Consider the following 14,312-nt stretch of genomic DNA (forward strand, 5'->3'; position numbering starts at 1 on the left):
AGGTTCAATGAAGATAAAAAGAAGGTAGAAATGAACATCCACTCGGCAAAAATCAGAGTGGATAAAGCTCTGGTGCTGCTGTTGTGTTCCAGATCCATGCTGTGGCAGTTAGAAGTCATAGAACAGATATACGAAAAATTTACAGGGTGTATCATCCATAAATATGCACCTCAGTAGGTGGTATAATGCCTTTTCAACTGACTACCCTTATTGTTTCCATCTAGAGTGCCTGTGCAAGTTGTTTATCGCATGCATTGGCTCCCTGTCCACAGGATTCAAAGCCCATCGTAAGTGACATTTCCTGACAGATGCATGGAGGGAAGGGGTCCCCACATGTTGGTTACTGCTCTCCAATATAGTGAGCAAAAGAACCAGTTATGAATACAGGAGACTGCTTAAAAATACAAATGCAGACTGTTTACTCTCTTCTTAGCAGCGATTGAAGCATCAAGTAATTTCAGCATTATTTTGTTTGCTGTTGCAAGGTTCTCATAGAAGCTCTGACTCTTTTCTCAGGTAAAGCAAGATTTAGGATAGGCTTAGAATTAGGATTTAGAAGAGAGAGACAAGGACAAGAATTTCTATGATTATGCTCTGAGAGTTAGTAAATGAAAACCAGGAGGGATATATTTAAAACAGACATCCCATCTGTTAAAAATTTCCTTTTGATTAAGCATCCTCCCAGAAGTAACTGTCTGCAGAAGTAGCTTCAGAAAGGATTGAAAAATCTTCCATCTGCTTTGCATCTAAGAGATGCAAATCTGCCTGCATGTTTCTCCAGATACAAAACTCAAGTCTAGCTACCACGGGAATTTTATTCCTCACATTATAAAAATTCACCGATAGTTAGTCCTGTATGCCATACTCAATAATATAACGGAATAATGGCATATAGGCTAAGGAAAAGAAAGCTCATATTATGAACAAATACTTAATTTAATTTTTTTTTTAAATGTAACACTATAGCAAGGTGCTTTCTGTTCTCTGGTTAAATTGTTGTAATATTAAGACTGTATTGCAGAACTGTACATTGCTTAGAAATACTAATACTCCCATTTTGTGCATGTTCCAGCCTTTCTCAAAACGGAGATGCATTATTGAAGGCCCAACCTTTCAAAAAAACGGCTGTGCTAGATCCTGCAATATAACAATAAAGGTACGCAGTTACTGGTTCTTAATGTGAAATGTATATAGAAGTGTTCCAAAATATTGTCTTTTGCATTGTGAACTTTCCTTTTGGAGTTGAGATACGTTCGAAGGAGATGTCCATGTATCTTCCATACCCTTCTACAGGGGGATGAGAGGAGCTACTGTAAATCTCAGAGCAAAATACCAGGCAAATTCCAGTGAGGATTTTTAGCTGCCGAACATTATTGACAACAATGCCCTCATACTCTAACTCAGTAGCTTTCACATAAGACTCCAAGCCCAAATATTGTTGTTGCCCCATACAGCTTCACCTATGAAAAACAGGACAGCTTCTCCCTTGTCCCAGCACCTCACCCAATATTGGGTAATAACGAACGGGAAACACTCCTGAGAACATCATTCCACTTGCTCTGCTTGGCAAGCCTGATCCTTGCAGAATTCATTAGCCCCTGAGAAGTGCTTACACCTTTCTGGCTCCCTAGGGCTCCTAAATAGGCTTCTGCATTTCATGACCACCATTAAGCAACAAGCAGAGAAGTCCACAAATCCGTAAGCTTCGGGAGCCTTTTGCCAATTCCCCTTTCCCTTGAATCACACATGTAAATGAGGGTTTTTTCTAATACACTTTCTCTGCTCTTGATAAATAAATGAATCAAGCAGACAATTCATGAATAAAACAAAAGATGCAGCAGAGAAAAACATTTCGGGCTGCGTAGTGGCTAAATCCCACGCTGGTGCAGAGGGGAAGGAGGAAGATCAAAGCAGCGTGACTAGCTTTCACAGCATCTCCCTGGGGTAAAACACATCTTCGAGTTCCTGATCTCGGATGCAAAGGAGACCGCCTGCCTCTGGGCTGCACCGCACTCCCACTGGCAAAGATGAGAGTGCACACAATACGTGCAGACACACACCGGCGCGTTCGTAACTGGTGACAGGGCACGGATTTCTAACGCTGATGACTCTGATAAGAACAAGGGAAGGATGTGGTGGGTCTATGCATCCCCTTCTTCAGCTGCCAACACCCCTCCTCGTTTTAACAAGGCAATTACTGAAGGGGTTCTGGTTCAACACAAGCTTTTTAGGTACACTGCTTCCCCACTAAGGCACTGGAAAAGAGAATATTTGCTTTCTTTCACAGGAACCAAAGTGTTGCAAAGGCTTCTTTGGCCCTGACTGCAGTCCATGTCCGGGAGGTTTCTCCAAACCATGCTCAGGAAATGGGCAGGTAAGCAGAGCATCCAGCAGCACCCGGCTCTCCCACAGGGGAGTCAGGAGAGGACAAGCTGTGTCCCAGAAGTCCCCAAAGCACTTCTACATGACAGGAATGTTAGGCTCCACGAGAGCTGCACCCTCCATTTATGTCCAGCGATGGCCATGAATTTCAGGTTCAGTTATACGGAGGAAGGGAAATTAATCAGTCTCCTCTCAGATGTCCCAACTTCAGGTTTCTGTGGTTCCAACACACAGCATGCAGGCAAGGCTGGGGCTGGGTGACCCACTCTGACACTTTGACTTTGCACAGCACAGGGTAACAACCCAGCTCACTATTCTCACTTTAAGATTGCAAAGGAAGGTAGAACACACAGCAGCAAAGTACAAGCACAAGGAAAGCTTTTGCTTTGAAACACGTTTTTCATCAAAGCTGAGGTTCTTCCTGGTAGTTTATCACAGTGATAATATGGACAGGCATATAGCCTCTTCTCTGGGGGAAGGAAAAAAATTTCAATTTATAGGTAGAAATCACTTCTCTTCCATACCACAGTGCATGGATGGCCTAGATGGAAATGGGACCTGCATTTGTGCTGAGGCATTTCAAGGCTCGCGCTGTCAGTTCTGCTCAGACCCTGGCAAATATGGACCTCAGTGTGACAAAGGTAAGTACAGCCATACTTCCTCAGCCCAAGAGCAGGGGCTATTTCTTTTGGACCTTAGTAACACTAACATAGGAGTTAACTGCTTGCTAAACAGTCTCTACAGAGGACGAGCAAGATCTCTCTGGGGTACTTTCATTTCTTATTTCAAAAGAATACATCATAAGGCCAGAGTCAGTGAAAGTCTTCTCACTGACTTAATCTGGCTTTCTGCAGGGGCCACAGCTTGCTTTATATTAACTTATCATTCTTTTAATTTCTGTCTCCCTCACATAAATAATTGCAAAAGAAAATCTTTGTTATTCCATTCCCGTCTGGTATTGCACAACAGAACAGATTCTGCCTGGAATGACAAACACATGTAATCCAAGAACAACTAGATCTATAAACAGATTGTGTTTAGGGCCACTCAATAACCATTCTTACTGAATAATTTCTGAGCTATTGAATAGCTTATAGTTCTAGCAGTCATCTTCTATATACTGACAGATTTGATCCTGCTACATCAAACCATACTACATTTGAGAGTCTATAGAACATACAGTATGAAATATAGGTATATTCCCCATCTACAAAATCATTTTTAGTCTTTTTTGCTATGAAGCAGCCTGTCATTCACGAAGCACAGATCACTCAAAGGTTCAGAGATACGTGGACAAAAAACGATAGACAAATTCCATAAGAAAGGGTGGTATTGCCTAACCTCCAGTCCCACCAAAGCAGTAACCAGTCACCACCGGCCCACCTTGGGATTGCAGAAGGCTTACCAACCGTGTCCTTTGGGCACACTGCTGTGCCTCCCAGCAGTGCTAATCAGCACAGCCCCAGCAAAGTGCTGGTAGGTCTGTGCTGCTGCTCTGTGTACTAGCCCAGCGCTGTGCAATTCGTAAGACTGTGGACTCTATTAAAAGGCTTCCCATATCGCTGAAAGTATGCCAAAAGTTGTGCAATGAAATAACTTTAGCCTTAATAACCTAGGTCATAGTATTTTGCCCCTATTTCTCTGAAGCACTTTGAAATTAATTGGTAGATAAGTGCACTGTAAAGACACAACAGATTTTAAATAATTCTCTATAAAACACACCTGAAAAGACATGGATATGCTAAATAAACAATAAGTCCCCCAACAAAGTGAGACTTTAAAAATACAAAAGTTTAGATTCTAGAAAAAAAGGAGGACCCAATTCATAAGAAACGTTATGTAAGGATAGATGCCTTTTACTACTACGGAATTGCACATTTTAATTTATCTCTGGCAGAGTGCCTTTGCATTTATGGGAAGTGTGATAACCAAATAGACAGCGACGGGATGTGTCTTCCTGGATCATGCAGAAGTGGATACATGGGGAAACTCTGCGATAAGCAGACTGTTCCCTGCGAGCCCTCCCTACAGCTCTGCCACGCACATGCGGACTGTCAGCTTAGTGATGGTGCAGTGAGGTAAGTTAATAACTTGCATCTAATTAATATTTACTATGATACAGCTCTTTCCCATTTGCTTGATCAAAACAGTGCCTTGTAGCAGCACGCAAAAAAATCAACCACTGAAATACTGCTATGCAGCAAATGAGCATAAACATGCGCCGCATCGACCTTGAGTTGCAAGATAGTAATGAAGTGTTCTCAATGCCGTATCCTGTACTTTACATTTAACACTGATAAGATAGACGCATACAGATCTGACTCAGAAGCCTGCTTTCCTACCTACGTCTACAAAGGCTCTTTGGAACCTGTTATTTCTAACCATCCCTTAGTGAATTAGGAGCTTGAGCCTTGCTGAAAAACAATGAAGCTCTCAAGCAGTCCGGGGATAGATAGTTCACTCCGGTCAGCTCAGGTAAGATTTGCGCACCACAACACCGTGGACTTCAGCACAGGCTTTCCACTCCTGACAGGACTGGTCACAAAACTCTGTTACTGCTACAACTGCCTTGCGCTTGCCTCACGCTCACCTTCACACACAGCAAGTTTACCTCTTGCCGCAGTGTATTCATAATGAGTCACCACAGAAAGCAGAATGTGGGATGCTGCGTAGCTGGAATGCTTAACAAATTCCCTCCAATATGGCTTAATCTTCGGGGGGAAAACCCAGGGGAACAGGGGGGCTCATTGTCTCCCATGCAGTTCAGGGAGGGAGTGATCTTCTTTGTCACTGAAAGAAAGAGCATCCCCAGCTCATAATCAATTTAGAGCTCTTAGTTTACCTTTGCAAAGATCACATCAGCACAGAATTAATTTCACTCCCCATCTCATACACAGAAAATGGATCCCTGATTTGTCTTAATTAACCCAGTGAATATTTGGGGGGGGGGGGGGGGCCAATGTAAATGTATGCACTTAAGCTATTCTGCATCATGAATCAAAGATTACCAATTTTAACCTGCCTATAAATAGCAGGTTACAGTGGAAAACAATCACTTCACTTTACAGCTGTCCTATCACATTTAATGCCTCCCCCCTCCTCTTGTCTCTACAGCTGTGTTTGCAAACCTGGCTACGAGGGAGATGGCATGAGCTGCAGCAAAGTTGATCCTTGTGTTGCTTTAAACCCAGGTGGCTGCAATGTCAATGTAAGTACATGCTTCACCAACAGAGCCTGACACCATTGAAAATTAGGCAGTAAGGAAGGTTTGGGCAGAAACTTTTGCAGAAGAATCACAATTTCCACTGCAATTCCAAGCTCTTTCTCCAATAATGGCATCCCCATTGCCTAGACAAGCCTTAAACCTAAAGCCACCTAACTGCACTGAACAGATGCCTCTGCATCCCCCCCAGGCCGAGTGCATTCAGACGGGCCCAGGAGAGCACACGTGCGCTTGCCAGGCAGGATGGACAGGTGATGGAAGGGACTGCTCAGCCATCAACAACTGCCTGCTGCCCACCACAGCAGGGTGCCATGAAAATGCCACCTGCATATACATCGGGCCCGGTCAGGTATATCCTCTCCCATTCACTGCCACCTTCGGCACTAGTCCTCACCCATTTTGCTCTGCTGGTGCTTCCTACCCTGTTTTCTTCCCCAAATTCTCCTCTCCCTCCCAGCCACAAGGCTATTTCCACATGGCACTCTCTACCCAAAGCAGTCTCCTTCAGTTCCTACCCCTGTGCTCCCCTCCCTCCTACGTGGGGGTGTTCTAGCAGCAAAGACTTCTCAGTAAGTACATTCATAGATGTCAGGTATAAAGGTCATCTGGAGATATTAATCAATGTCATTCCACTGAAGTCAATGGAGCTACGCAGAAACAGAGAGACTAATCCACCACATCTAGAATATGCATACTATTTTAATGAATTGCTGTGTTTTATTGAAATGACAGAATGACTGCAAGTGTAAGGATGGATTTCAGGGGAACGGAATTGAATGCACACCCATAAACTCATGCCTGGAACAAAATGGAAAATGCCATCATCTGGTGAGTAATTAATCATTCCCTGAACAAAGTGTTCAGATACATATCACACCTCGCCTCCTGCGCGCACCATAGAATTTCCTTGCCATTTCAAGCCTGCAATTTCTGTTTGAGTTGGAACAAAGCTTTCCAAGCAGTGCTACAAGCTCCAAAAATGCTATGTGAACCACACCAGTATGGTATAATGCCCTGAGGGCAGACTGCAAGGGCTGCTCCCAGTTGTGCTGGTACAGAAGGGCTATCTCAAACCTGGAGTAAATAACTCTACCAGCAGCTAGAATTTGGATGCAATAGTCTGTTGAGATGTTTACCTGAGTCACACATCTCTACGCAGGCATCTTTCAGCAGACCTGCAGGCTCTGCTGTGTTCTGCAGTGCCCTGACCAGCCTCAGGCAGGACACAGGGACAAAGATAAAGCAAAGAGCACAGGGGAGCGGAGGATGGATCTGCCACAGTCAGGTGAAGGGAGAAAGTAAGAAAGGGTAGAGCAAAGGTTTAGGCTCCTTATAAATTTAATGCATGGTGGGAAGCTGAGGGAGTTAGTGCCTTCAGCTGGTGGAGTTTGTCCTACAGGAGGGTGAGGGTGTCCATGGAAGATGATACGAAGAGCCTTTGTTAAGATGTATACAAATGTGTACCATCAATAAGAGGGTTTACAGGCCATCCTTGCTCTTGAGTGGAATCCTGAGTATTTGACAAATTTCCTCTTTTTCTGGTTCAAAGGCAACTTGTCAGTTTGAGTCTTTTCGTGGCTGGGAGTGTGTGTGCCCAAAGGGCTACGAAGGAGACGGTAGAATATGCTATGGAAATGCTGCAGATGTAAGTAAGATGGTCGTCTTCTCTGAGCGCAGGACCTACTACACAGTTCTCACACCAGATCTTAACCAGAGAGATAGCAAAGTCATTATAAACAGTTGGGAAAATATAATGCCACCAGTGCTATCTGCAGCGTTCCCGCTGGAGACTCTTGCCTGATACAGAAATGATCTGTTGTGTTTAAAAACATAGCTTGGAAAGGGGCCTAGGGGATCTGAGCATATTTCTTCGAGACAAATTGAAAAATGCCAGCCCCAGAAGCTTAAAGTGCAGAAGTGCTAAGCGCTCACCTCCCAGCTGGGAGCAGCAAGCACCCAGCTCTTCTGACGTTCTTCCTTGAGGCCTATCTCAGTGGAAACAGTCAATTTATCGTGTTAAAACAAACCGTGCTGACTGGCAGGCAAACAAAACAAAAACAAGTAAATTGGTGAAATAAATATGTATTTAACAGTGTAGGAAGAGTGAAAGTGTCAGCTGTCCCAGCCGTTGGCAATCATCTTATATGGCTCTTAGCACTATCTGTCGTCTTTGCTCATACCATCATCTATCTCTGTTTGAAGTACTGTGGCAAAATAAAGGCTCTCCATGTGCAGGATGATATGGAAGATGCTGTACAAATACCAGCCAAAACAACGCATCTTCTTTCAATTCATTTTTCATGGAGTTACGGAAAGATTTAGGTTTACATTCCCAGAAAATTAACGCCTAGCCTGAGGGCCAGTACACATTACATACCAAGGTCAGGTACACCTAATACACCCGTCCAATAGATGGCCTGATTTTCAAGAGTTGCTAACTCACCACTCCCATTACCAGAAAGTATCAGTACTAGAAAAACATGAATATCCACCATTTTCACACATACTGAAAACCTCCTCCTCCATGTCACATCAGCCAGGCCAGACACAGCGGGTTACACCACAGGCTGCAGCAAGAGTACTTTAGTACAGCTAATTATACCTTGCATATTCATTGCTCTCTTTCTCTGTCTAATCAGGAGTTATCTACTCTGTCAGAAGCAGCTGCATTTAACCAATGGGTTAATGTAAGTACACTTCCTGGTTGATTTTTTTTAGTGTGTTCAAGTTTGCAAAAATACCCGAGCCTTTGAACCTTTAGAAATTGAAACCTCACAGCAGTATTTCCATCATACAGCAGAGACCCAAGCTCTGGAGAGGCATCGGAGTGCCTCTCCCACCAGTCACCGAGAGGCTAATCATCTAGTTCCCTACTTCTGCCTGAAAACCAAATTCTGGTCCCAAATTTGGGCAAGTGAGGAAGCTCCACAAGCAGAAGAGCAAGTTAGAAGCCCATTCTCTGAGGCAGGGGGCTACATAAGCCGTGACTCACTTTGTGCATAAATACACCGCAGCCCAGATGACCAGCAGCAGGGTACAAGCAGAGCCTGAATACGCACCCAAATGGCTCCTTCCAACTTCCCATGTGCAATAAAACTACAAGTAAGTGGAGAGGGAACGCAATGCTTTACCCTCCCCGTTTTTGCTGGGCCCTGTGTCAGGAACACACAACTGTATGGCTGGACAGTGTGCTGCTGCCGCAGCAGGCGAGGAGGAAAAAAGTCAGTCTGTGCGGGCTTGACTGAGGTGGGGGAAATGAAGGAAGAGATTAGCTTGTTTGTCTTCAGATTAGGGAAGAAATACCAATTTAGATGAAAACAACAAAGTTCTAGATTGATTGATTGTCACTATCTACTTTTTATTTTTACGTGCTATCATCTATTACTAGGACAGCAGTAATACTAGAGGTCCTACCCCACTGGGGTTGGCACTGTCTGAATAAAGATCAAAACCAGTTTCTCCCACAAAGAGCTTAAGACCTAAATACAAGAAGTGGCAAACAGAAAGGAACAGGGATATGTTAATGAATAGCATCAGAGGCACAAGTCACAGAATATTAGCTGCTTTTTTGCTTTTCAAAGTTAAGATGGCTCTGGGATCATTAAATCACACAATTGCAACAGGGTCCTCAGGGAGCTGCTTAAAAGAGAGGCCGGTGTGGCTAATTTAAATGAGTTATCTGCCTGGCCCTGGGCTCAGGCTGCAGCCTGGACACTGTAAAGAGAAACTAATGATGTTAAAGGAATGAGCACAATAGGGAAGGCTGTTCACCTGCTAATGTGCTCTTTAAATAATGAAGGGGGGTGAGGGGGAAATCAGGGAACAAATTCTGTATGATCTATTGAAACAGGGATGTGGAAATTTCTGCTACACTTCAGATAAATGGTATCCCTTAAATTAAATAATGGTAGCTACAAACATGAGCAAAATAGGGAGGTATATCCATCTGTGGGGTTTTCAACTTCATACTTGATCAGGAATGTGATGTTTACCACTTTTCATAACCAAATATTTTTCTTGCTGGTCAGGAAGGATGAGAAAGGGATGTCTGTTGCTATTTCTATATTTAAATATTTGGAAGGTGACAGTGATGATGGCTAGAAAGAAAGATGATCTTAACAGAGACAAAATTCCCAGCTATTTAAGGGAGCCAATTCCTTTCTTGACTTAAAACCCAGTATGGGTATTGAAGAACTATGTCAAACAAGCCATCTTCCAGGCAGAATACCATCTCCAAAAAGGTACAACCCAAGCTCATATTTTTCCTTCAGGTTTTGCAGTATGAAAAATGGCAAGCAGTGGAGCCTATGAAAAGTTTGGAGAACCACATCTTCAGCAAGATCGCACTCAAATCTTTAGCTCTCCTTTTTCTACCCCACAAAAAAAAAAAATCCACACAACTGGAAAAGTCCTCTCCAGTGGAGGCTATCTCCATCCTTAAGGCAATACAAATATATAGAAGATGAATCAATCCATGCATACTACAGAGCCCACATCCCCTATCTAAAATTAGAGCTGTCAGCAGCAATCCCGACTGCAGTCCTAGCGGGCACAGCTATCCTTTGGACATCTTGAAAAATCCCAGCCATGTTAAATAGTCTTATTCCAAATGGGAACATTGCGTCACGTGGGTTTCTTATTTCATGGTTCATAACCCTTCTGTCTATTAAATAGCATGGGGTGCTCTACGAGAGCAGGTTACTTGAAGTTATCAGTAACCAGCAGTATTTATCACCATGATTTTTATTATTTTATTTTTTTTTTTAACATTCAAGTGCATAAAATAGAATCCATGAGACAGACTAGCTTTTGTGGGAGGCAGCTTATGTGTTTCACAATAAAAAACAATCGTGACCTAAACATTGCTTCTGCCCTTTAAATGCTGGCAATCTATTCCGTAAAAAATAGACACTCATTTACCATTTTTGTACAGCTCTAAGTAATTTTGTTCAAGTCATTGCTCAGTGTAATAGTTTTTCCTCTCCAGGCTGGTCACAAAGAACGTCACATACTCTACCTCGCTAAAAAGTCACCAGCTGCTATTTATAGACCGTCCTCAGGATGAATTATTTTACACTCTTTACTTCCATGCAGGAGGCTGAGATAAACTCGGTGTTGTCCACCACCTCGAACCTAACTGTCCTCGTGCCTTCTCTTCAAGCAATTGAAAACATGGATGAAGATGAGAAAGCCTTTTGGATGTCAAAGAGTAACATCCCAACTCTACTGAAGTACGTTAAAGGTTTTGGTTGTAGGGCATGGGTAATGAATTGCTTTCCATTCCAAACAAGACTTTTGTTTGAAGCCTCTAATGCAAGACAGCTCTTAAATTTTTTAAGGGAGGGAGACCGGATTCCCCTTCTAGTTACAGTGGTATAAATCTCTGTAGCAACTCCACTGAAAATGAAGACATTATTTGCATTATGTCAGAAATGTTTAAAGGCCAAGCTAAGATGAGAACGCAGCTGAACTAGGCATTGTACAAACAAATCCTGCTTTAAAACATAATTTTAAACACGCTAAGCATATATATCTGAAAAAAAATGAGAAAAAACAAACCCTTCAAATCCAGTTAATTTCCTTTAGGTATCATGTATTGACAGGAGCTTACAGCTTTGCTGATTTCCAGAATTTATCGTCCTCTGACATGCTGCCAACATCTCTACAGAGCAACTTCCTACACTTGTCTAAAGAAAATGGGGTGAGATGACCTGCAAACCACTGTGGTATTATACACCAAACCCTGACCATCACTGCCACCAACTTTCTTGTATTACAAAACCACACAGACATTATGTACCCGTATTTAAAAAAAGTGTCATGAAATTAAAGGAATAGATCAATTATATTGGGCCCTCTGGGAGAAACATTAACTTGTTTTTCTTCACCACTTTACCTACCCAAAATTTGTCCTCACTATTATTTATTGCTAATGTCCCAGTAGCTGCTGCAAACACTGGACTGTCTCGTAGCCAAGCAGAATTGCAGTCCCTGCCTGGAGCAGCCTGCGTGAACTAATTTAAGACAAAGAGCATCAAGGATACCAAATAACTTATTTTAGGGAACTGGGAAGGTAGGAGGAAGCAGTGATACCATGCACATGTCCACATGTGCAACTTGATAGTCCCAAACTACCCAAAGGTATTCTTAATGTTAAATAACTACAACTGACAGTGCTTCCCCCTCGACCTTTTTGTTTAGTACTCCATGTTCTGAGGAGGATTTTCTGAAAATACATATGGTACATTTAAGCAGTTCATCCCCATAAAGAGAAGGAAAAGTTCCCCCCGCCTCCATGCCCCAACAGAAAAAAAATCATGAATGGGGTTCTGCAAATCTTCACAGACATGGAAGCGCATGAATTGGCACAGGAGCTCATCCTGCCATGGGGTGGTGGTGAGCACACCTGCCCCAAGTAACTACCCCAGTGCAAGAAACGCCATGGCTTTGCTGGTCTGTACACGAGCGGAGCTGTGGTGGAGCCCCAGGCAAGCGTTGGGGAAGGTGTGGAAATCCACACCATGAACCACTGGGAAAACGTCACCACCACGATGCAAAAACCAAACCCTCTCTCCTCTCCCTCTTTCAGAACCTCACCCTTGAGGGTGCTCACATCTTGGCTGGCGACATCGCATCCACAAACGGGATCATACATGTCATCGATAAGGTATATGGCCGCATAGGGAGGATTTCTTCCTCTGCACCACAAGCAGTGCAAAATACTTAACAACTCTTGGAAAAAAGTATTTGCACAGCACAGCATTTTGACCTGCACCTGATCCTTGCAGGTGCAACCACAGCATGCGCACATGTACTGATGTGGGATATCTGCTCCCTTTTCAGGTTCTGACCCCACTCCGCAGCACTGTCATGCCGAGGCTGCTGGCCCGCCTGGAGCAAATGCCCGATTACTCCATTTTCAGGGGCTACATTATTGTAAGTTTTCACATCCTTTTCAGAATAGAAGTGGTTCTCTGCTTTGTTTGCATTTGGACTGGTATCAGACTATCAGTGGTCACTCTGATGTGTTTACTTTTCACAACAGCAATACGGCCTGGCAAATGAAATAGAAGCTGCAAACACATACACAGTCTTTGCCCCAAATAATGATGCCATAGAAAATTACCTAAGGGATAAAAAGTCTGCTACTCTGGTACGTATTACTCACAAGACTTGACTTGACAACTTAGTATCTCATCTCAGTTTCAAGTGGAAGGATTGAAAGGACTCAGAAGTAGGAAGAGGGATTTGTTCTCCAGAAATCCAGTAAGTTTGGTTTTGTTTTTAACACCAGAGGAGGTGAGGAGGGATAGATCCACCTATATTTTCCTGGCTTGCTGGAAGAACCTAGCTATTTGTTCTGGGTTTTGTCCTTCTCTAGATTAAAACCATGCTGATAATATCCAAGGCATTTCTTCAGTAGATTTTTTTTTTTTTTTTCCAAAGAGGATCAGTGTAGGAATGACCAGGAATAATACTGAAATGAGTTTCCTAGGTGAACAAGTCCAGTATCCTGTCATCACTGGCAACCCCATCATTAATAATGCCACAAAAAAGTCTGACTCTTTCTTAAAACTATCTAGATGCTTGCCCTTTCAGTCCTGCAGGAACACTATTGCCCAGCCAATTTCTGCAGACCATTTCTAATTCTGATTTACAAGCACCATTGGCCAACCCCAGGGCTCAGAAAAATTTCTGAAATTTTCCTGGTTAGAAAAAATTTCATCGGACAAACCCTGTTGCTGCTGCCCACCCCCAGGAGCCCCACACCAGGCTTATGCCTGACTTAGGCACCAGATCCCCCCACCAGCACAGACGTGTCCCTCCCACCCACCCTGCTGACCTCAGTCCTCGTGCCCAGAGCTAGTTTATATTATTTTGACAGCACACCTCCGGCCAGTTTATATCCCTTTATTCTTACACCAGGAATATGCTTCAGCTGAAACAACTTTCTCTCTCTGGCATTTGTGCCCTGACGCATTTACAAGGCCAAAGAGCCTTCTCAGTCCTGTTGGTCTGCTCCCAGGATAAGCTACCAATTTCCTCCATCATCCCATAGCCTTTCTTCACATTTGCTCCAGTTTGAAACAACTTTGTCAAACGCATGTATCAAGAGCCACACCTTGCAGAAGAAGCTTCGCCTGTGACTTGCTCAATGACATTAATACTTCCCTGCCTCTTCCATAGATACTTACTCTGCCACACTCTGTCCCTACTTCCATGATCTCCACTTACAGCCAGGAACCTGAGGACCATAGGGTTCACATGACTCATCCCAAAACATTTACCACCAACCAGCAGACCCACGGCAAAAGTCCCACTTGCTGCCTCACCAGAAGAATTCACGCGTGATCAAGCTACATCTGCTCAAATGACTTTTGAACACTATTTTAGTTGTTTTGAGACACAACATCATCATTTCCACATCACTGTGAGAAGCATTCATAACAAACTGAGAGACATGTAGGACATCAATCCCCTCAGATTCAGATTACACACACAGAAATTCTTTTCACTTCCATTACATACCAATGTCTCTTCTGCCTTTCTTCCATCCTCCCAGTCTTGCCTGGCGTGGCAATCTGACAAAGAAAATCAGAAAATAATCATAAGCTTAAGCCTGTCTAAGCCTTATTCTCTTCATTAAACACCTTGGGAGAACTCTGTTACAGCGGGAAGAGCCTGGCACAGGGGAGAGACCCCATTT

General features: G+C 43.4%; 1 protein-coding gene across 1 annotated transcript in view; it reads left to right on the top strand.

Moving 5' to 3' along the window:
* Nucleotides 1-14,312, top strand: part of STAB2 (stabilin 2) — an 83,863-nt gene that overhangs the window by 28,551 nt on the left and 41,000 nt on the right. The window contains exons 18-30 of the mRNA XM_009887442.1: nucleotides 2,288-2,374; nucleotides 2,912-3,023; nucleotides 4,280-4,460; nucleotides 5,497-5,590; nucleotides 5,796-5,954; nucleotides 6,338-6,433; nucleotides 7,155-7,250; nucleotides 8,245-8,292; nucleotides 10,700-10,836; nucleotides 11,192-11,306; nucleotides 12,195-12,272; nucleotides 12,449-12,541; nucleotides 12,651-12,758. Of these exons, the coding sequence (XP_009885744.1) occupies nucleotides 2,288-2,374; nucleotides 2,912-3,023; nucleotides 4,280-4,460; nucleotides 5,497-5,590; nucleotides 5,796-5,954; nucleotides 6,338-6,433; nucleotides 7,155-7,250; nucleotides 8,245-8,292; nucleotides 10,700-10,836; nucleotides 11,192-11,306; nucleotides 12,195-12,272; nucleotides 12,449-12,541; nucleotides 12,651-12,758 (1,404 nt within the window). The remainder of the gene's footprint in view (nucleotides 1-2,287; nucleotides 2,375-2,911; nucleotides 3,024-4,279; nucleotides 4,461-5,496; nucleotides 5,591-5,795; nucleotides 5,955-6,337; nucleotides 6,434-7,154; nucleotides 7,251-8,244; nucleotides 8,293-10,699; nucleotides 10,837-11,191; nucleotides 11,307-12,194; nucleotides 12,273-12,448; nucleotides 12,542-12,650; nucleotides 12,759-14,312) is intronic.

Source organism: Charadrius vociferus, unplaced genomic scaffold (genome assembly GCF_000708025.1).
Source record: "Charadrius vociferus isolate BGI_N301 unplaced genomic scaffold, ASM70802v2 scaffold196, whole genome shotgun sequence".
Lineage (NCBI taxonomy): Eukaryota > Metazoa > Chordata > Aves > Charadriiformes > Charadriidae > Charadrius > Charadrius vociferus.